The sequence below is a fragment of the Dermochelys coriacea genome, chromosome 24 (assembly GCF_009764565.3).
Source record: "Dermochelys coriacea isolate rDerCor1 chromosome 24, rDerCor1.pri.v4, whole genome shotgun sequence".
Classification (NCBI taxonomy): Eukaryota; Metazoa; Chordata; order Testudines; family Dermochelyidae; genus Dermochelys; species Dermochelys coriacea.
This window is the reverse complement of record NC_050091.1, coordinates 13,354,009-13,376,008: the sequence shown is the minus strand read 5'-3', so window position 1 is coordinate 13,376,008 and position 22,000 is coordinate 13,354,009. Positions and strand designations below refer to the sequence as shown.

The 22,000-nt window shown below is 45.6% G+C and overlaps 1 protein-coding gene and 1 pseudogene across 1 annotated transcript; both read right to left on the bottom strand.

Moving 5' to 3' along the window:
* Window positions 1-1,137: 1,137 nt before the first annotated feature.
* On the bottom strand, window positions 1,138-2,928 carry LOC122457382 (annotated as a pseudogene).
* Window positions 2,929-14,014: 11,086 nt separating this feature from the next.
* LOC119848086 (chemokine-like receptor 1) lies at window positions 14,015-15,056 on the bottom strand. Its single transcript, XM_038383458.2, has one exon. The coding sequence runs from the start codon at window positions 15,002-15,004 to the stop codon at window positions 14,138-14,140; it is 867 nt and encodes a 288-aa protein (XP_038239386.1). The 5' UTR covers window positions 15,005-15,056; the 3' UTR covers window positions 14,015-14,137.
* Window positions 15,057-22,000: the final 6,944 nt, after the last annotated feature.

The following is a 22,000-nucleotide window of genomic DNA, read 5'->3' as shown; positions in this document are numbered from 1 at the left end:
AGTCTCCATTGTCTATGTGCTCTCTCTGAGAAATCTCCATTTTATACAGTTCCTGAGATAGTGGATTCTTTCATGGGTGCTGATGAGCGAGTAACACGCTCTGGCTCCTCCATGGTCAGACCTTAAAGGCTGGTTCTGGGTGTTCCCAACAAAACAACTTATTTCAGTAACACACCCATTGCAAAACTTCATAACTCCCCATACAATGACAGCACATACAATTTAACGATATATTAATAATCAACACACCAAGACTTTTTTAATGATACCTCACAAGGCAGACTTTGTTCATATTGATATGACCATGGTGAATATGGGGGTTCCAGGGTGCTGTTTTGAGGTACAGAGTGCCACATCCACACATTTTATTTAAAGTCCCGTGCATTTTAAACACCTCCTCACTCCATTGGCTTCAATAATAGAGCTAGATATTTCTGGTTTTCTGAAACTTTTGGTGGAATTTTGTAGCATCGCCGACTCTTACACTTTCACTGTGACATTTGCCATGTTTGTCGTTTTCCTGCAAGCCCCAGATCCTGGAATCAGATGATTAGGTGGGAATTTCAGCTTTTGCTTCTTTTTTTTTTTTTAGGTAAATTTCCAGCTTTCGTTTTTGCAGAGAAAAGTTTGACATGCCCTCCCTCATGGCAGCGGCCATCAAAAAAAGCAAACAGACTGCTGGGAATCATTAAGAAAGGGACAGATAAGATTGAAAATGTCATATTGCCTCTATATAAATCAATTTAAAAAAAGATATATTGGAATTTGAAAAGGTTCAGAAAAGGGCAGCAAAAATGATGAGGGGATGGAACGGCTTCCATAGAAGGAGAGATTAATAAGAGTGGGACTTTTCAGCTTGGAAAAGAGACGACTACGGGCCGATATGTTAGAGCTCTATAAAGTCCTGACGGGTGCGAAGAAAGTAAATGAGGAAGTGTTATTTACTCCTTCCCATAATACAAGAGCTAGGGGTCACCAAATGAAATTAATAGCCAGCAGGTTAAAAGAAATGAAAGGAAGTATATAAACAAATAAAAGGAAGTATTTCTTCACACAACACACAGCCAGCCTGGGAAACTCTTTGTCAGGGTTATATTATGTTATAGTCTCATTGACTCTCAGCGAGGTTCACCCCTCCACCTTCTCTTAGGCTAAATAGACTGTACTCCTTGAGTCTCTCACTGTAAGGCAGGTTTTCTAATCGAGTAATCATTCTCGTGGCTCTTCTATGAATAAGGTCAAAAAATTCACTTGCTAAAAAAAAGAATTTTGGGATCAAGAGGAAGTTACATGTCCCAGAGAACAGAATTCTTTCTCCATGCAAATATCGACAATTCATCCATTCCCCTATTCAGCCAGCTCCTGCCCCCATTTGTCGGGCGTTTGGGGGTTGCATGCACATTGTCAGTACCCCTGAAACTCTTCCTCCATAGTGAAGTAGAAGATGGGGTTGAGGCAACTGTTGAAATATGTCAGGACACAAGCATAAGCACTTCCCATTTTCAAAATAGGAAGAGGGTACTTAGCTGAGATCAGCAGAAAGGAGAAGACGTGATACAGCAGCCAGCAGAGAAAAAAGGTCGGGATCAATCCAAGAAGAATCTTGAGTGGCTTGGTGGATTGGATCAGCCTGTTCCTTCTCATCTTGGCAGCTAGTACGATGTAGAAGGTTGGGATCAAGATCAAGGCTAATGGGATCAGAAACCCGACCAGGAATTGGATCGTAACGACGGCCTTCACCTTCCCTTCATCTGGATGGAAATTCATGCTGGTTCTGGCAGGTGAGAGGAGGGATTACAATAGATCACCGTACCTCAAGCTGAACCCAAGAGACAGGGCCCACATGCCCAAAACCATAATGAAAGGCAGAGGGGGCGTGTGGTGGTTCCAGGCCCACTCAGGCGTGCCACAAGGATGCAGCAATCGACACTAAGGGCCACGAGGAGGAAGGCGCTGGAGAACATGTGGAAGGAGGTGATGGTGTTGCTCAGACTCTTGGCCCAGTCTAAGTCCAGGATGAAAATGGAAATGAATCTGAGAGGCAGGAAGATGATAAAGATGAAATCAGTCGTGGCCGAGTTCCAGAGCCACATGGCACTGGCCGTCCTCTCCACATGGCAGCCAGCGATGAAGAAGACGTAGCTGTTCAGTGCACCCCAGCAAGGAAGGCCATGGCACACACCACCAGGAAGAGAAGTGGGAGGAACACCATTCTTGGAAGAGGTGCAGTCACAATATCCCCTCCTCCTCCTCAGGGATCAGCTGGGACAGTGCAGACATTGTACTGAGTAAAGGAAGGAAGAGCAATGAGAAAAGTGCTCACGGACAGAGAGAGTCAGCTGCAGAGTTTATAATTTCCTTAGAGTTTATATACTCCCCAGATCCTGAGCTGAACTAAGATAGAATCAAATCCTTGTAGGCCAATGGCACCAATGGTTTGAAGATCTTTGGAACATAGAGCCAGAGGGTTAGAAGGGGACCGCAAGGGTCATATCTTCTAACCCCCTGACAAGATACAGGACTTGTGTCTATTCTCTCCCTGAATGTTTTTTGTTTTGCCCCAACCTCTGACAACAGGCCCCATAAATAATTTCAACTGGTTCTAACTGGAGCAGATGAGGGGATGGGATGCGGGCTGCTGGAAGGGGAGAGATCCAGGGGGCAGCAGTGTGAGGGGTGGGACAGGAGATCCAGTGAGGAAGCTGGAGAGTTTATCTCATTTCCTTACCCGTGTCTTGGGGGGATGCAACGTCTCAGAGTCGACCCCTGTCCAAAGTCCCCAACATGATGCCTGCAGATCTCCCAGATTGGCTCAGCCCGGAGGAGGAAGCTGTTCATGTGGGGGTATATCTGGGGTGGGGAGAACAATGAGTGGCAATCACAGGATGTGGCTGGGTCCAAATACTTCTGCAAAATCTGGAAGGCCTCTGGCACCCACAGCTACATGCAGATGTTATGCGAACCATAAGGTCCTGTTAGAATATTCATATTCAGGCCTGCCTGTAAAGGCCTATACTTTAAGGACTTAGGTGTATTTTTACCACTTAGCTAGTTACAGAGCTATAAAAACAAAGAATCAAAATTACAGTTCGCCTGTATATGGGCCTTGTCTCTCTAGAATAATTCATTAATGATCTGGAGGATGGCGTGGATTGCACCCTCAGCAAGTTTACAGATTACACTAAATTGGGAGGAGAGGTAGATACGCTGGAGGGTAGGGATAGGATACAAAGGGACCTAGACAAATTGGAGGATTGGGCCAAAAGAAATCTGATGAGGTTCAACAAGGACAAGTGCAGAGTCCTGCACTTAGGATGGAAGAATCCCATGTACCGCCTCAGACTAGCGACCGATTGGCTAGGCAGCAGTTCTGCAGAAAAGGACCTAGGGGTTACAGTGGATGAGAAGCTGGATATGAGTCAGCAGTGTGCCCTTGTTGCCAAGAAGGCTAATGGCATTTTGGGCTGTATAAGTAGGAGCATTGCCAGCAGATCGAGGGACGTGATCATTCCCCTCTATTCGGCACTAGTGAGGCCTCGTCTGGAGTACCAGTTTAGGACCCCACACTACAAGAAGGATGTGAAAAAATTGGAAAGCATCCAGCGGAGAGCAACACAAATGATTAGGGGGCTGGAGCACATGATTTATGAGGAGAGGCTGAGGGAACTGAGATTGATTAGTCTGCAGAAGAGAAGAATGAGGGGGGATTTGATAGCTGCTTTCAACTACCTGAAAGGGGGCTCCAAAGAGGTTGGATCTAGGCTGTTCTCAGTGGTACCAGATGACAGAACAAGGATTAGTGGTCTCAAGTTGCAGTGGGGGAGGTTTAGGTTGGATATTAGGAAAACCTTTTTCACTAGAAGGCTGGTGAAGCACTGAAATGCGGTACCTAGGGAGGTGGTGAAATCTTCCTTAAAGGTTTTTAAGGTCAGGCTTGACAAAGCCCTGGCTGGGATGCTTTAGTTGGGGTTGGTCCTGCTTTGAGCAGGGGCTTGGACAAGATACCTCCTGAGGTCCCGTCCAACCCTGATATTCTATGATTCTGTGACAGTCTGAGGCCTTGTTCTTAGGCTCAGGCCTTTGGCTAAGCAGCAGGGGCAGCCATAAGCTGGGAAGCGAATGGTCACGTCCTCAAATCCCAAACCAGTCACATTGAAATAAGGGTGTATTGGGCTATTAGGAAGACAATCCTGTCCTGATAGTGCCCATCACCACCACATAAAGATGGTTAAAGAAAACTCAGTTTGATAGCATCCTGTTTGGCAAGAAATAACTTATCAGTGGTTGTCGTTATGAAACCTCCATTTCTGTATGTTTTATCTTTATGGCCCCACTTTTCTATTCTTAAACTGTCTGGTTCTCTAATTGTTTCTGTCTGCTGTATAATTAATTTTGCTAGGTGTAAATTACTTAGGGTAGTGGGATACAATTGGTTAGAGAATGATTTTACAATATGTTAGGATTGGTTAGTTAAATTTCAGTAAAATAATTGGTTAAGGTCTAGCTGTGAATATTACTATATAAACTGGGGTCAACCAGGAAGTGGGGGGAAGGGAAATTGGAGTCATGCTTGCTGGACATTAACCCCAATAAACATCCCATTGTCTGCACTATGGACTTCTGGTCTTTTGCTGCCAGTGTGACAAGAACCAGAGAAGTGGGAGGATGGAGGGAACGCCCTCTAACAGCTCCCCTGCACTCCCCACTGGGCCCTAGCAAGGTGACTGCATTCAGCTGTCCACATCCGTGGGCTGGTGGGTGGGGCCCCCATCGGAGGGCAAGGGCTGAGACAGCCACTTCCAGCTGACTCCCCCGTGCGAGGTCCGAGGAGCAGAGATGCCAGCTGAGACACTGCCCTCCAGCCCCTCCTGGCTGGGGAAAGTGAACAGAGCCGCACTGGGAGTGGGTCGCGTAAGATTCTCAGCCCAGCCTTTGCTGCAGGGAACCCACCCCTCAGCCTGGTACACGTAACAGGCCAGGCAACGCTAAGGAAACCCTCGCTCTGTGCTGGAGACCACACAAACCACAGCCTGGCCTGCAACCTGCCTTAGTCTCTCATCATTTGCCTCGAGGCCTCAGGCGTGGGGACACTTTTCAGCTCAACATGAGCTCCCAGGGCCAACAGGGCTCCAGCCATCCTGGGATGCATCAACAGGGCAATCTTGATTAGCAGCAGGGAGGTGATTTTCCCTTGGATCTGGCCCTGGTGCAACCACAGCTGGGATCCTCTGTCCGGTACTGGTGCCCACCCTTCAAGAAGGATGTTGAGCAGCTGGAGAGGGGTCAGAGAAGAGCCATGAGAAGCATTAACGGACTGGCCCCCAGGCAGAGAGAGACTCATGGAGCTCAGTCAGTTCAATTGATCAAAGGACACGTCTACACGTGGAAGGCTGCAACGATGCAGCAATGGCACTGTAGCAGCTCAGTGAAGACGCTGTCTGTGCTGACTCAAGAGCTTCTCCCATCGGCGTCATTAATCCAACCCCCCGAGAGGCGGGAGCTGTGCTGATGGGAAAAGCATCGTCTACACCAGGCGTTAGGTCGGTATAACAGCGTCACCCGGGGGGAGGGGGGTTTCCACATCCCCGAGCGACGCAATTGCACCATTATATGTTGCCTAGTGTAGACCAAGTGAAAGGGAAGGGGACGGGGTGACTCGATTACGAGTTTCTGACAAGCACCTGAATTGCACGTATGCTGCCATCTGCTGGCCTGGTGCTTTTACTGCCATCATCAGCCCTGAGCCTTTGGATAACAGTCTATGGGAGTGTGTCCCAACCAGGGGTATGTGTACCACCGGGAGTATGCAGTGGTCTTCTGTGGGGTACATCAGCACATCTAGATATTTCCCTAGTTTTACAACAGGCTACATAAAAAGCACTTGCATAGTCAGTAGAAACTAAAATTTCAAACAATGACTTGTTTATACTGCTCTATATACTGTCCACTGAAATGCAAGTACATTTATGTTCCAAGTTATTTATTTTATAATTATATGATAAAATGAGAAAGTAAACTATTTATCAGTAGTAGTGTCCTGTGACACTTGTATTTTTATGTCTGACTTTGAACAGAAGTAGTTTTTAAGTGAGGCGAAACTTGGGAGTACACAAGACAAATGAGAATCCTGAAAGGGGTACAGTAGTCTGGGAAGATTGACAGCCACTGGTCTACTGAGTCTTTTCCCATGAGATGTGGCCACCTCTGGGTTGGGGCGTGGGGGATGTTTATACAAGTGACAGGGAGGAATTTGGGATGGGGGGCTTCTCGTGGGGAGTGGGGTTGGATCAGGGTTCCTGGAACAATTTGTATAGTGGGGGTGCTGAGAGCCACTGAATCAAACTTTAAACCCTGTATATGATGAAAACCACTTCAATTTAGGGGCTGCAGCACTGATGGGTGGGGCTGGGAGGGATATGGGGAGGCTCCTGTGGGGAGTGCAGTAATTTCAGGGAAGTACCTGGGGTAGGAGGTGGGGGGACAGAGACAGATATGGGGGGGGGCATTGTGGATATCACCCTAGCATTGAAGCTGGAAGGTTTAATCTCACTGTTTTATCTATGTCCTGGGGGAATCAGACACGGCATCTCGGAATTGATTCCCCCAACATACACACACCATCTGCACCTCCCTCTACCCACAGACTCTGTCTGGGGGCAGGAAGCTGTCCTCTCGGGGAGGGGGAGAAGGGGGGGGTCTCATCGGGTGTGGGGGATGCTCACTAATCTGAGTCTGCAAAGTCTCTAAGGCAGCCAGCTCCGTGCAAGCCTCAAACACCTCGGCTCAGCTCTGTGGCCTCTCGTGACAAAGGGTCTGAGATCCCGTCTGCACAGATGGTCGCCCACATCCGGGGCAGCCACAGCCCCAGAGCAGGAGATGAGCTGCAGTCACATTGTTGCAGAAATTCAGCCCGTTCACACCTGGACACACACCAGACTCAGCTTGGGTCAGGAGTGATTCATGGGTGGGCCCTACCGCCCTTCACCCCTGATCACCCCATGAATGTCCTGGAGAGACCCTGCCAGGTGGCGAGTGAATTGTGAATCTCTCGTGTCATTGACTGTGAGCCACACGACATAGAGTCTGCTCCACGACTGGCTGAGGGATTGGTTGGACACTGGAGAACAGCCAGCAACATAGCGAAGGGTGAAAGCTGCATGAATTTTGGTCTGGACTATCAGGATTCATTGAGACACTGGTTTAAAAAGCCACTATGACAGGGTTCCTGGCATGCAACATGGACAGTAGGACCTCTGAGCCCCCTGTCCCACCAACCTGGGTTGTCCTTCTCACACTGTGATGCTGTGTCAAGCTACAAACCTCTGGCAAGCCCTGCACTTACACAGCCATCCCCAGACAGGGACACACGCAGCTGAGTTCCATGAATGTTTGTCCCCGCCACTCATGAACCACCAATAGGGAGGCTCCAGTCAATTCCCCCCGGCTCCGTGGCCTTGCAGCCCAGAACTGTATTGTCCTGCCCTAGTCAGAAGCCTGGCCAGTGTAAGTTCATTGCCCAGTCGGCGCCTCCCCCAATGTGGAGAGCACAAACGCCAGTCTTTGTCAACTGAGCTGAGATTTCCCAAGCATTTCAACCAAATACACAGTTCTAGGTGGAATATAAAACAGGTTTATTAACTACAGACAGATATTATGTGATTAAAAGCAGCGAGCGTAGAGATCACAGTTGGTTACCTAAGAAATAAAAGTAAATTCCCAATCTGAGATAATAAACTAGACAGGATTTGAATCAAGCCGTGTCTCACCCTGGCAGATGGTACAAGCAGGTGACAGTTCCTCAGTATTAGAGTAACCAGATGTCCCATTTTTAAAGGGACAGTCCCATATATGGGGACTTTTTCTTATATAGTCGCCTATACCCCCCACCCCCGTCCCGTTTTTTTACCGTTGCTATCTGGTAACCCTACTCAATAAATAGGCTAGGCTTGTCTTCCACCCTGATACCAAACCTTCCTAGGTCAAAGTCTTTGTCTTCTAAACGTGTTTTCAGGTGTTGAGTTGTGAGGGGAATGAGGCCAAGTGGTGATGTCACTTTCCCTCTTTTGTAGTTTCTTCCAGCTTGATGGAAAGATCTTTTCCTCTGACATGGTTCAGACAGTCTCCATTGTCTATGTGTTCTCTCTGAGAAATCTCCATAGTGGATTCTTAGATGGGTGCTGATGAGCAATTAACACTGTCTGGCTCCTCCATTGTTGTATCTGAAAGGCTGATTGTGGGTGCTTCCAACATCACAACTTATTTCAGTAATACACACATAGCAAAATTCACAACCTCACATACAGTGACAGCACATACAATTCAACAGGATATTAATAATCAACACACCAAGACTTTTCTAATGATACCTCACAAGGCAGACTTTGTTCATATTGCTATGCCGTGGTGAATATGGGGGTTCCAGGGTGCTGTTTTGAGGTACAGCATGCCACAGCCACCCACATTTTATTTAAAATCCCCAATATTTTAAACACCTCTTCACTCCATTCGTTTCCGAACAGAGCTGAATATTTCTGGTTTTCCAAAACTTTCGGTGGAATTTTGTAGTGTTGCCGACTTTTACAATTTGGTTGCGGCATTTGCCATGCTTGTCCTTTTCCTCCAAGCCTCAGATCCTGGAATCAGATGATTAGGTAGGAATTCAGCTTTTTTTTCTTTTCTTTTTTTTTAAGTTAAGTTTGCAGCCTTCGTTGTTACAGAGAAAAGCTTGAAATGCCCCCCCGAAAAAATCATAAGCCAAAAAAGAAGAATCCAAATGTCTTTCTTTTCAAACCAATCTCATGATGTTTTAGGGGCTGGCTCATGAGGTTTGAAGGCTTGCGCTTGGCAAAGAAGAGGCAGGACTAGATTTTTAAAAGTGGTTAAGGGAGTTAGACGCCAAATTCCCATTGAAGTTAGGAGTTAAGCACCTTTTGAAAACCTCACCTACAGAAACCTAAGTCAATTCAATTACACCATGTAATGGCAGACAGTTAAAAAGTGACATTTAAGTTCTTAAATAAAAATGCTAGAAGTTTAAATAATAAGATGGCTGAACTAGACCTTGTATTAAATGAGGATATCGATGTAACAGGCATCACAAAAACTTGGTTGAGAGAGGATAATCAATGGGACACAGTAATACCAGGGTAAAAAATATATTGGAAGGACAGAACGGGTCATGCTGATGGGGGACTGGCCCTTTATGTGAAAGAAAGCGTTGAGTCAAATGAAGTAAAAATCTTTAATAAACCAAACTGTACCATAGAATCTCGATGAATAATAATTTCATGCTCGAATAATAAGAATATATCAGTAGGGATATGTGACCGACCACCTGAGGAGGACAGTGGTAGTGACTGTGAAATGTTCAGGGAGACTAGAGAGGCTATTAAAATAAAAAAAAATTAGTAATAATGGGAGATTTCAACTGTGCTCATATTGACTGTGTACATGCCACTTCAGGACAGGATGCAGAGATAAAGTTTCTTGACACCTTAAGTGACTACTTCTTGGAACAGCTAGTCCTGGAACCCACAAGGGTAGAGGCAATGCTTGATTTAGTCCTAAGTAGATCACAGGATCAGGTCCAAAGGGAGAATATAACTGAACTGCTTGGTAATAGTGACCATATTATAATTAAATTTAACATCCCTGTAGCGGAGGAAACATGACAGCAGCCCACCACGATAGCATTTACTTTCAGAAAAGAGAACTACACAAAAATGAGAAAGTTAGTAAAACAGAAATGAAAAGGTACAACACAAAAGTGAAATGCCTGCAAATCCCTGGAAACTTTTTAAAGACATCATAATAGAGGCTCAATTTAAATGTATCCTTCAAATTAAAAAACATAGTAAGAGAACCAAAAAAGGGCCACCGTGGGTAAGCAACTAAGTAAAGAAGCTTTGAGAGGCAAAAAGGCATCCTTTAAAAGTGGAAGTTAAATCCTATTGAGGAAAATAGAAAGGAGCATGAACTCTGGCAAATGAAGTGTAAAAATATAATGAGGAAGGTCAAAAAAGAATTTTAAGAACAGCTAGCCAAAGACTGAAAAAATAAAAGCAAAAAAATGTGTAAGTACATCAGAAGCAGGAAGCTGCTAAACAACCAGTGGGGCCACTGGATGATCGAGGTGCTCAAAGAGAACTCAAGGATGATAAGGCCATTTCAGAGAAACAGAATGAATTCTTTGCATTGATCGTCACGGCTGAGGATGTGAGGGAGATTCCCAAACCTGAGCCATTCTTTTTAGGTGACAAATCCAAGGAACTGTCCCAGATTGAGGTGTCATTAGAGAAGGTTTTGGAACAAATTGATAAATTAAACAGTAATAAGTCACCAGCACCAGATGGTATTAACCCAAGAGTTCTGAAGGAATTCAAATGTGAAATTTCAAACTGCTAACTGTGGTACGTAAGCTAGCATTTAAATCAGCTTCTGTACCAGATGACTGGAGGATAGCTAATATGACACTAATTTTTAAAAACGGCTCCAGAGGTGATCCCGGCAATTACAGGCCGGTAAGCCTGATTTCAGTACCAGGCAAACTGGTTGAAACTCTAGTAAAGAACAAAATTGTCACACACATTGATGAACATGATTTGTTGGGGAGAATCAACATGGTTTTTGTAGAGAGAAATCATGCCTCACCAATCAACTAGAATTCTTTGAGGGCGTCAAAAATCATATGGCCAAGGGTGATCCAGTGGATGTAGTGTACTTGGAGTTTCAGAACACCTTTGACAAGGTCCCTCACCGAAGGCTCTTAAGGATAGTAAGCTGTTGTGAGATAAGGGGGAAGGTCCTCTCATGTATCAGTAACAGGTTCAAAGATAGGAAACAAAGGTAGGAATAAATGGTCAGTTTTCAGAATGGAGAGAGGTAAAAAGCAGTGTCTCCCAGGGGTTTGTACTGGGACCTGTGCTGTTCAACATATTCATAACTGATCTGGAAAATGGGATAAACATTGAGGTGGCAAAATGTTCAGACGATACAAAACTACTCAAGATAGTTAAGTCCAAAGCAGACTGTGAGGAGTTACAAAGGGTTCTCACACAACTGGGTGACTGGGCTACAAAATGGCAGGTGAAATTCAGTGTTGATAAATGCAAAGTAATGCACTTTGGAAACCATAATCCCAACTATACATATACAATGATGGGGTCTAAATTAGCTGTTACCACTCAAGAAAGAGACCTTGGAGCCATTGTGGATAGTTCTCTGAAAACATCCACTCAATGGACAGTGGCAGGCAAAAAAGTGAACAGAATGTTGGGAATCATTAAGAATGGGATAAATAATAAGACTGAAAATATCATATCACCTCTATATAAATCCATGGTACGCCCACACCTTGAATACTATGTGCAGATGTGGTCGCCCCATCTCAAAAAAATAAATTGGAATTGGAAAAGGTACCGAAAAGGGCAACAAAAATGATTAGGGGTATGGAACGGTTGCCGTATGAGGAGAGATTAATAAGAGTGGGACTTTTCAGCTTGGAAAAAGAGACGACTAAGAGGGGATATGATTGAGGTCTATAAAATCCTGACGAGTGTTGAGCACTTAAATAGGGAAGTGTTGTTTATTCTTCTCATAACACAAGAACAAAGGGTTACCCAATGAAATTAATAGGCAGCTGGTGTAAAAGAAACAAATGGAAGTATTTCTTCATGCAATGTACAGTCAGCCTATGGAACTCCTTGTCAGAGGATGTTGTGATGACCAAGACTATAACAGGGTTCAAAAAAGAATTGGATAAATTCATGGAGGATAGGTCCATCAATGGCTATTAGCCACGATGGACAAATATGGTGTCCCTAGCCTCTGTTTGCCAGAAGTTGGGAATGGGAGACAGGGGATGGATCACTTGATGATTCCCTATTCTGTTCATTCCCTCTCGGGCACCTGGCAAAGGCCACTGTCAGAAGACAAGGAGTACTTGTGGCATCTTAGAGACTAACAAATTTATTTGAGCATAAGCTTTTGTGAGCTACAGCTCACTTCATCGGATGCATTCAGTGGAAAATACAGTGAGGAAATTTATATACCTAGAGAACATGAAACAATGGGTGTTAACATAGGTGGGCCATTTCCAGCAGTTGACAAAAACGTCTGAGGAACAGTGGGGGGTGGGAGAGGGGGAATAACATGGGGAAATAGTTTTACTTTGTTTAATGACCCATCCACTCCCAGTCTCTATTCAAGCCTAAGTTAATTGTATCCAGTTTGCAAATTAATTCCAATTCAGCAGTCTCTCCTTGGAGTCTGTTTTTGAAGTTTTTTTGTTGAAGAATTGCAACTTTTAGGTCTGTAATCGAGTGACCAAAGAAATTGAAGTGTTCTCCAACTGGTTTTTGAATGTTATAATTCTTGATGTCTGATTTGTGTCCATTTATTCTTTTACGTAGAGACTGTCCAGTTTGACCAATGTACATGGCAGAAGGGCATTGCTGGCACATGATGGCATATATCACATTGGTAGATGCGCAGGTGAACGAGCCTCTGATACTGTGGCTGATGTGATTAGGCCCTATGATGGTGTCCCCTGAATATATATGTGGACAGAGCTGGCAACGGGCTTTGTTGCAAGGGTAGGTTCCTGGGTTGGTGGTTCTGTCGTGTGGTGTGTGGTTGCTGGTGAGTATTTGCTTCAGATTGGGGGGCTGTCTGTAAGCAAGGACTGGCCTGTCTCCCACGATCTGTGAGAGTGATGAGTCGTCCTTCAGGATAGGTTGTAGATCCTTGATGATGCGTTGGAGAGGTTTTAGTTGGGGGCTGAAGGTGATGGCTAGTGGCGTTCTGTTATTTTCTTTATTGGGCCCGTCCTGTAGTAGGTGACTTCTGGGTACTCTTGTGGCTCTGTCAATCTGTTTCTTCACTTCAGCAGGTGGGTATTGTAGTTCCTCAGACGTTCTTGTCAACTGCTGGAAATGGCCCACCTTGATTATCACTACAAAAGGTTCCCCCCCGCCCCCGCTCTCCTGCTGGTAATAGTTCACCTTAAGTGATCACTCTCGTTACAGTGTGTATGGTAACACCCGTTGTTTCATGTTCTCTATGTATATAAATCTCCCCACTGTATTTTCCACTGAATGCATCCGATGAAGTGAGCAGTAGCTCATGAAAGCTTATGCTCAAATAAATTTATTAGTCTCTAAGGTGCCACAAGTCCTCCTTTTCTTTTTGCGAATACAGACTAATACGGCAGCTACTCTGAAACTTGTCAGAAGACAGGATTCTGGGCTAGATGGCCTTTTGGTATGACTCAGTATGACCATTCTTATGATCTTCTGTTTTGTCTCATTGACTCTCAGCTAGGTTTCTATGGCCTAAACACTTGTAAAAATAGAACTTACACCCTTTTGAAAATGTTACCCTTTGTTTAATAGATCCCTTGATCTTCAACAAACACAGGAAAGAAGAAGAGCTGGAGACGCATTGGGAGCAAACATGACATGATAAGAAGAATAATAACACGAAGATGTAGAAAAGGACAGACCATAAAGAACCAAATGCCCCAAAATGATCTAAAAATGAACAAAATCAAGACTCTAATATACTTCATTAAAATGATAGATACATAGATTCCAAAGCTGGTAGGGACCAGTGTGATCATCTCGTCTGACCTCCCAGGTTACATGGGCCAGAGAATTGCCCCAAAATAATTCCTAGAGCAGAACTTTTAGAAAAATATCCCAGCTTGATTTAACATTACCAAGTGATGGAGGACTCACCACAACCCTTGGGAAATTGCTCCAATGCTCAGTTACTCTGATCCTTACAAATTTACACCTCCTTTCCAGTCTGAATTTGTCTAGGTTCAAATTCTGTTCATTGGATCATGTTACACCTTCTTCTGCTAGATTGAAGAGCCCTTTTTTAAATATTTGTTCCCCACCGTAGGTACTTACAGACTATGATCAGGTCACCCCTTCACCATCTCTTTGTTAAGCTAAATAGATTGAGATCCTTATGTCTCTCACTCCAAGGCAGGTTTTCGAATCCTGTAATCGTTCTTGTGGCTCTTCTCTGAATAAGGCCAAAAAAATCACAATTTGGGGATCAAGAGGATGTTACAGGTCCCAATGAACAGAATTCTTTCTCCATGCAAATATTGAAAATTCCATCCATTCCCCTATTCAGTCAGCTCCGACTTCAAGTTGTCAGTGGTTTGGGGGCTTAATGTATGTTGCTGGTACCTCAGAAACTCTTCCTCCATGGTGAGGTAGAAGATGGGGTTGAGGCAGCTGCTGAAATATGTCAGGATATAAGCAAAAGTGCTTCCTATGTCCAGAAGGGGCAGAGGGAACGTAGCTGAGATCTGCAGGAAGGAGAAGATGTGATATGGCAGCCAGCAGAGGAAAAAGGTCGGGATCAAGCCAAGAAGGATCTTTAGTGGCTTGGTGGACTGGATCAGCCTGTTCCTTCTCAGCTTGGTAGCTAGAATGATGTAGATGGTTGGAATCAGGATCAAGGCGAATGGGATCAGAAACCCGACCAGGAACTGGATGGCAACGGCAGCTTTCACCCTCCCTTCATCCAGTTGGAAATTCGTACGGATGTTGGCAGGTGAAAGCAGGGACTCCCAGAGATCACCATACCGCAAGCTAAAACCAGCAGACAGGACCCACATGCCCATAATCAACCTGAAAACCAGGATGGGTGTGCAGCGGTTCTGGGTCCTCTCAGGGCATGTCATGAGGATGTAGCGATCGATGCTGAGGGCCGTGAGGAGGAAGGCGCTGGAGAACATATGGAAGGAAGTGATGGTGCTGCTCAGCATCTTGGCCCAGTTTAAGTCCAGGATAAAGATGGAGGTGAATCTGAGGGGCAGGAAAATGATGAAGATGAAATCTGTCATGGCCCAGCTCCAGAACCACACGGCGCTGGCCGTCCTCTCCACACGGCAAGCGGTAAAGAAGAGGATGTAGCCATTCAATGGCACCCCGGCAAGGAAGGCCACACCACTCAGCACCAGGAAGAGAATTTTAAGGAACTCCATTCTGGAAGAATTGCAGTCACAATATTGCCTCCTTTTTGTCAGGGCTCGGTGAGGGTAGTGCCGGCGTTGTACTGAGCAAAGGAAAGAAGAGCAATGAAACAGGCACCAGGAGGGGACACGGACAGAGTTTGCTTTCTACTAAACCAAATGCTGAAAAAACACACCCCTTTACTTCTTACTGAAAAGTTTTCTAGCCAAGGGGATTTCTAGCCAAGGGGAGGTTGCCAGTGGGTGTGTCCAGGATGCAGAGACAGAAATATGAGAGACCCCTGACGAATACTCACTAAAATTCCCAAATAATTTTCTTGCTCTTAGTTTTCCAAAGGAGCTGGTTATTCCTGTCTTGGTTTCCCGCCTCTTTTTTTAAAAAAAATGGAATTTTTTTAAGTGATTCTTCTCCACTATATGCATCCGATGAAGTGAGCTGTAGCTCACGAAAGCTTATGCTCTAATAAATTTGTTAGTCTCTAAGGTGCCAAAAGTACTCCTTTTCTTTTTACAGATACAGACTAACATGGCTGCTACTCTGAAACTTCTCCATCCCTTTCATTTTGAAGTGGAGTTTTTGTATGGTTTGGGCCATTTTGGGGGGTGGAGGGGGGTGAGATAGTGGAGCTCGGCGGGCAAATTACCCACCAAAAGAACCCAGCTATAGAAATCTCCAGTGATGGAGAGCAACTCCCCAAGAGGAGAAAATAAGATTGAAAAGATAACAATGACAAAAAAGCCATCTGGCAAAACACCAGAGGAAGAAAAGACCAGTAACAAGTCAAAAGATTTTTTTTTAATTGCAAGAATCTATTTTAGTGATTAGACAGGGAGTCCAGACTCCTGGGTTTCATCCCAGACTCTGTCTCTGAACTGTTTGGAGAGCCTGGACAAGTCATGTCATGGCCCTGTGCCTCAGTTTCTCCTCCAAACATTTGTCTGTTTAGAGAGTGAGCTCGCTGTGGCCAGGCCTTTTTCTCCCTGAGGGTCTGTGCAGCACCTGGCACAATGGGATGCTCGAGCTCAGTCAGGGTCTGTGCAACACCCAGTGTGACAGGGGCCCCTGACCTCTGACAGGAAGACCCACAAATAATTTCAACTGGCTCTATCCAGAGCAGATGAGGGGAGGGGATGGGGGCAGCTGGGAGGGGGAGATCAAGGGGGCAGAGTTGGAGGGGGTGAGAATGAGATCCAGTGGAGCAGCTGGAAGGTTTACCTCGTTTTCTTACCTGTGTCTTTGGGGGATGTAGCGTCTCAGAGTCGACCCCCATCCCAGATCCCCAACACGATGCATGCAGCTCACCCAGATTTGGCTCAACTGGGGAACATGGAGCCATTCATGTGGGGGTATATTGGGGGGGACAATAGGGGCAGATCACAGGACGTGGTTGGGTCCAATCATGTCTGCAAAGCCTGGAAGGTCTTCGTCACCCACAGCTACATGCAGATGTCACACGAACCACACAAACCACAAGGTCCCCCCCGTGCTGGGGCCTAGTAAGGTGTCTGCATTTGGCTGCCCACATCCTGGGGCAGGTGGGTGCGGCCCCCAGGAGACAACAGGGGCTGAGACAGCCATGTCCAGCTGACTCCAGTGGGTAAGATCCCAGAAGCGGAGACACCAGCTGGGACTCTGCCCTCGAGTCCCTCCTTGCTGGGGAAAGGGAAAAGAGCCCCGCTGGGAGTGGGACGTGTGAGATTCTCAAACCTGCCTTTGCAGCAGGGAACCCACCCCTTGGCCCCAGGCCATGTTACCAGCTAATGCTAAGGAAACCCTCGCTCTGTGCTAGAGACCACACAAACCACAGCCCTGCCTGCAACCTGCCTTCATCTCTTGTCATTTGCCTGGAGGCCTCAGGGTGGGGGCACTTTTCTCAATTAGGAGCAGAGGGGTGATTTTCCATCTGGATCCCGCCCTGGTGCAACCACAGCTGGGATCCTGTGTCCGGTTCTGGTGCCCACCCTTCAAGAAGGATGTTGAGCAACTGGAGAGGGGTCAGAGAAGAGCCCTGAGAAGGATTAATGGACTGGACTCCATGTTTGACAGAGAAAGACTCCAGGAGCTGAGGCTGTTCATTTTATTAAAGGGCAGGTCTACACGGGGAAGGCTGCACCGATGCAGCTGTAGCGCTGTAGTGGCTCAGTGAAGACGCTGTCTGTGCTGATGGGAGAGCTTCTCCCATAGGCGTAGTTAATCCCCCCCACCCTTCAAGAGGTGGTAGCTGTCCTGATGGCAGAAACATTGTCTACACCGGGAGTTAGATCAGTATAACAGAGTCACCCAAGGGTGGTGGGTTTCCACACCCATGAGTGACATAGTTATACCAAGATCAGTTGCTAGTGGGGTGGGGGGAAGGGAGGAACCGGGGTAGGGTGTAAGGGGGCAGAGACAGATCTGGTGGGGGGGCATAGTGGATTTTAACCTAGTATTGAAGCTGGAAGATTTAATCTCACTTTCTTACCTTTGTCTTCGGGGAATCAGACACGGCATCTCAGAATTGATTCCCCCAACACACACACACCACTTGCAGCTCCCCCCGCCCCCAGGGACTTGGGGGCAGGAAGCTATCCTCTTGGGGGGAGAGAGCACAAGGGGGGTGGCTTAGCGGGGGTGGGAGATGCTCACAAAGCTGAGTCTGCAAAGCCTTCAAGGTGGACAGCTCCGTGCAAGCCTCAAACAGCTTAGCTCAGCTCTGGGGCCGCTCATGTTAAAGGGTCTGAGATCCCATCTGCAGAGACGGTCGCCCACATCCGGGGAAGCCACAGCCCCAGAGCAGGAGCTGAGTTGTGACTGCATCGTTTCAAAAATTCAGCCCGTTCACACCTGGAAACACACCAGACTCAGCTTGTGCCCATGAAGTGCCGCTGGGTCGGGAGTGATTCGTGGGTGAGCCCTGCCGCCCTTCACCCCCAGTCACCCCACAAATGTTCTGGAGAGACCCTGCCAGGTGGCGAGTGGATTGTGAATCTCTCGCTTCTTTGCCTGTGAGGGAGATTACATTGTGTCTGCTCCTTGACTGGCTGATAGAGGGGTTGGATGTTGGAGAATGGCCAGCGACAGAGCGAAGGGTGAAAGCTTCATGAATTTTGGTCAGGAATATCAGGATTTATTGAGACACTGGTTTAAAAAGCCACTGTGATGGGATTCCTGGTGCGCAATCTAGACTGTGGAACCTCTGAGCCTTTTGTAACACCAACCTGGGGTATCCCTCTCACACTGTGATACTGTGTCAAGCTGCAAACCTCGGGCAGGTCCTGCACTTCCACAGCCATCCCCAGACAGGGATACACCCATCTGAGTTCCATAAATTACCTCCCAGACACTCATGAACCATCAATAGGGAGGCTCCAGTGAATTCCTCCCGGCTCCCTGGCCTTACAGCCAAGAAATCTACTGTCCTGCATTGATCAGAATCCTATCAAGTGTAAGTTCATTACCCAGTCTGCGCTTCCCCCAATGTGGAGAGCACAAACTCCAGCCTTTGTAAACTGAGCTGAGATTTCCCAAGCACTTCAATCTAAGCACACAGTTTTAGGTAGAATATAAACAGGTTTATTAACTACAGACAGATGGATTTTAAGTGATTATAAGCAGCAAGCGTAGATATCACAGTTCGTTACAAAATAAGTAACATTAAATTTCCAATCCGAGTTAAATAAACTAGACAGGATTTGAATCAAATCATGTCTCAACCTGGCAGATGGTACAAGCAGGTGACAGTTCTTCAATACACAGGCTGGGCTTGTCTTTCAGACCCATACCAAACTTCTGCAGATCAAAGTCTTTGTCCTCCAGATGTTTTTCCATGTGTTGAGTTGTGGGGGGAGTGAGGCCAAGTGGTGATGTCATTTCCCCTCATTTGTAGTTTCTTCCAGCTTGGTGGAAATATATTTTGCTATGATGTGGGTCAAACAGTCTCCATTGTCTATGTTCTCTCTCTGAGAAATCTCCATTTTATACAGTTCCTTAGATAGTGGATTCTTGGATGTGTGCTGATGAGACATTAACGCTGTCTGGCTCCTCCACTGTTATACCTGAAAGGCTGGTTGTGGGTGTTCCCAACATCGGAAATTATTTCAGTAACACACACATAGCAAAACTTCATAACTCCCCATACAATGACAGCACATACAATTCAAGAGGATATCAATAATAAACAGATCTAGACTTTTTTAATTATACCCCACAAGGCAGACTTTGTTCATATATATATGACAGTGGTGAATATGGGGGTTCCAGGATGCTGTTTTGAGGTACAGAGTGCCACAGCCACCCACATTTTATTTAAAGTCTCCAATATTTTAAACACCTCCTCACTTCATTGGCTTCCAAAATAGAGCTAGATATTTCTGGTTTTCTGAAATTTTTGGTGGAGTTTTGTAGCTTCGCCGACTCTTAGAATTTAGTTACAGCATTTGCCATGCTTGTCCTTTTCCTCCAAGTCCCAGATCCTGGAATCAGATGATTAGGTGGGAATTTCAGCTTTTGTTTCTTTTCTTTTTTTTTAGGTAAGTTTCCATCCTTCATTGTTACAGAGAAAAGCTTGAAATGACCCCCTGAAAAAAATTCAGGAGGCAAAAAAGAAGAACCCAAATGTCTTTCATTTCAAACCAATCTCATGAGGTTTTATCGGGTGTCTCATGAGGTTTGAAGGCTCGGGCTCTGCAATGAAGAGACAGGACTAGAGTTTTAAAAGTGGCTGTGACAAAGCTCCTCCTCTACTTTGGTGGGTCTTGCACTTATTGGTGGATTTGCTCACCTTGGAGCTTCATGGCAGCCCTCAGTTTGGCCATTTTTATGAACCCATAATCCAGATCAACTCCTCTTGTGTCTGACCAGGAGTTGGGAGGTTTTGGGGGAACCCGGGCCAGCCCTCTACTCCGGGTTCCAGCCCAGGGCCCTGTGGAATGCAGCTGTCTAGAGTACCTCCTGGAACAGCTGTGTGACAGCTACGCTCCCTGGGCTACTTCCCGTGACTTCCTCCCAACACCTTCTTTATCCTCACCATAGGATCTTCCTCCTGGTGTCTGATAATGCTTGAACACCTCAGTCCTCCAACAGTCTGCGTTCTCACTCTCAGCTCCTAGTGCCTCTTGCTCCCAGCTCCTTACATGAGCACCACAAACTGAAGTGAGCTCCTTTTTAAACCCAGGTGCCCTGATTAGCCTGCCTTAATTGATTCTAGCAGCTTCTTGATTAGCTGCAGGTGTTCTAATCAGCCTGTCTGTCTTAATTGTCTCCAGAAGGTTCCTGATTGTTCTGGAACCTTCCCTGTTACTTTACCAGGGAAAAGGGACCTACTTAACCTGGGGCTAATATATCTGCCTTCTATCACTTTCCTATAACCATCTGGCCTGACCCTGTCACATGGCTAAGAGAGTTAGGTGCCAAATTCCTATTGAAGTTAGGAGTTAAGCACCTAACTCACATAGGTGCTTTTGGAAATCTCACCACTAAAAGCCTAAGTCAATTCAATTACATCACATAATGGCAGACAGCTAAAAAGTGACATGTAAGTTCTTGTATACAAAAGCTAGAAGTCTAAATAATAAGATGGGTGAACTTGAGTGCCTCATACTAAATGAGGCTATCGATACAACAGGTAGCACAGAAACTTGGTGGAATGAAGATAATCTACGGGAGACAGTAATACAAGGTTACAAAATATATCACAGAACAAGTCATGCTGCTCGGGGAGTGGCACTATATGTGAAAGAAAGTGTAGCGTCAAATGAAGTAAAATTCTTAAATGAACTGAACTGTACCATAGAATTTCGATGGATAGTAATTACATGCCTGAATTATAAGAATGTAGCGGTAGGGATATATTGCCGACCACCTGACCAGGATGGTGATAGCGACTGTGAAATGCTCAGGGAGATTAGAGAGGCTATTAAAATAAAAAACTCAATAATAATGGGGGATTTAAATGGTCCCCATATTGACTGCGTACATATTACCTCAGAACGGGACGCAAAGATAAAATTTCTTGACACATGTTGATGACTGCCTCTGTTAGAGGGCTTTCCCTTCACCCTCTCCCCTGGTTCTTGTCATGCAGACAGCAAGCAGCAAAAGACCAGAAGTCCGAAGCGCAGACAATGCAATGTTTCTTGGGGTTAATTTCCAAGCAAGCATATTTCGAAACCCTTCACACTGGTCAGGCTTATCTCTATACACCAATAGAGTCTGTTCCCGAGTGTCTCCCTTCCCAGCTTTGACACCGCGGAGCATTTACCCCTTGTCCCCCTTCCCAGGTCTGACACCACGGAACCTTGCCTGTGTCCCTGTTCCCCCTTCCCTATTCCCGTTTCCCCCCTTAGCAAACATGATTCCAATTTCCCTTTTTTCCACTTCCTGTTTGACCCCAGTTTATATAGTAATAGTCTCAGCTATACCTTAACCAATCATTTTACTGAAATTTAACAAACCGATCCTAACATATTGTAACATAATTCTCTAACCTGTTATATTTCACTAACCTAATTTACTTACAGCTAGTGAAATTAATTATACATCAGACAGAAACAATTAGAGAACCAGACAGATTAACAATAGAAAAGTGGGGACCATAAAGATAAAACATACAGAAATGAGGGTTTCACAAACCCAACTATTGATAAGTAATTTCTTGCCAGACAGGATGCTATCAAACTAAGTTTTCTTTAACAATCTTTATTGGGTGGTGATGGGCACTATCAGGACAGGATTGTATTTGTAACAGCCCAATAGCATCTTATTTCAATGTGACTGGTTTGGAAAGTGAGGACGTGACCATTCACTTCCCAGCTTAGGGCTGCTCCTTCTTCTTAGTCAAAGAACGTAGCCTAAGAACAAGGCCTCCGCCTGTCCTAGTGAGAGAAGGCCCGGACACAAGTGGATTGTGATTTTGATTCTTTGTTTTATACCCATGTAACTAGCTAAGTGAAAAAAAGACACCTAAGTTCTTAAAGTATAGGGTTTACAGGAAGGCCTGAATATCGATATTCTAACAGCTTCTTGGAGCA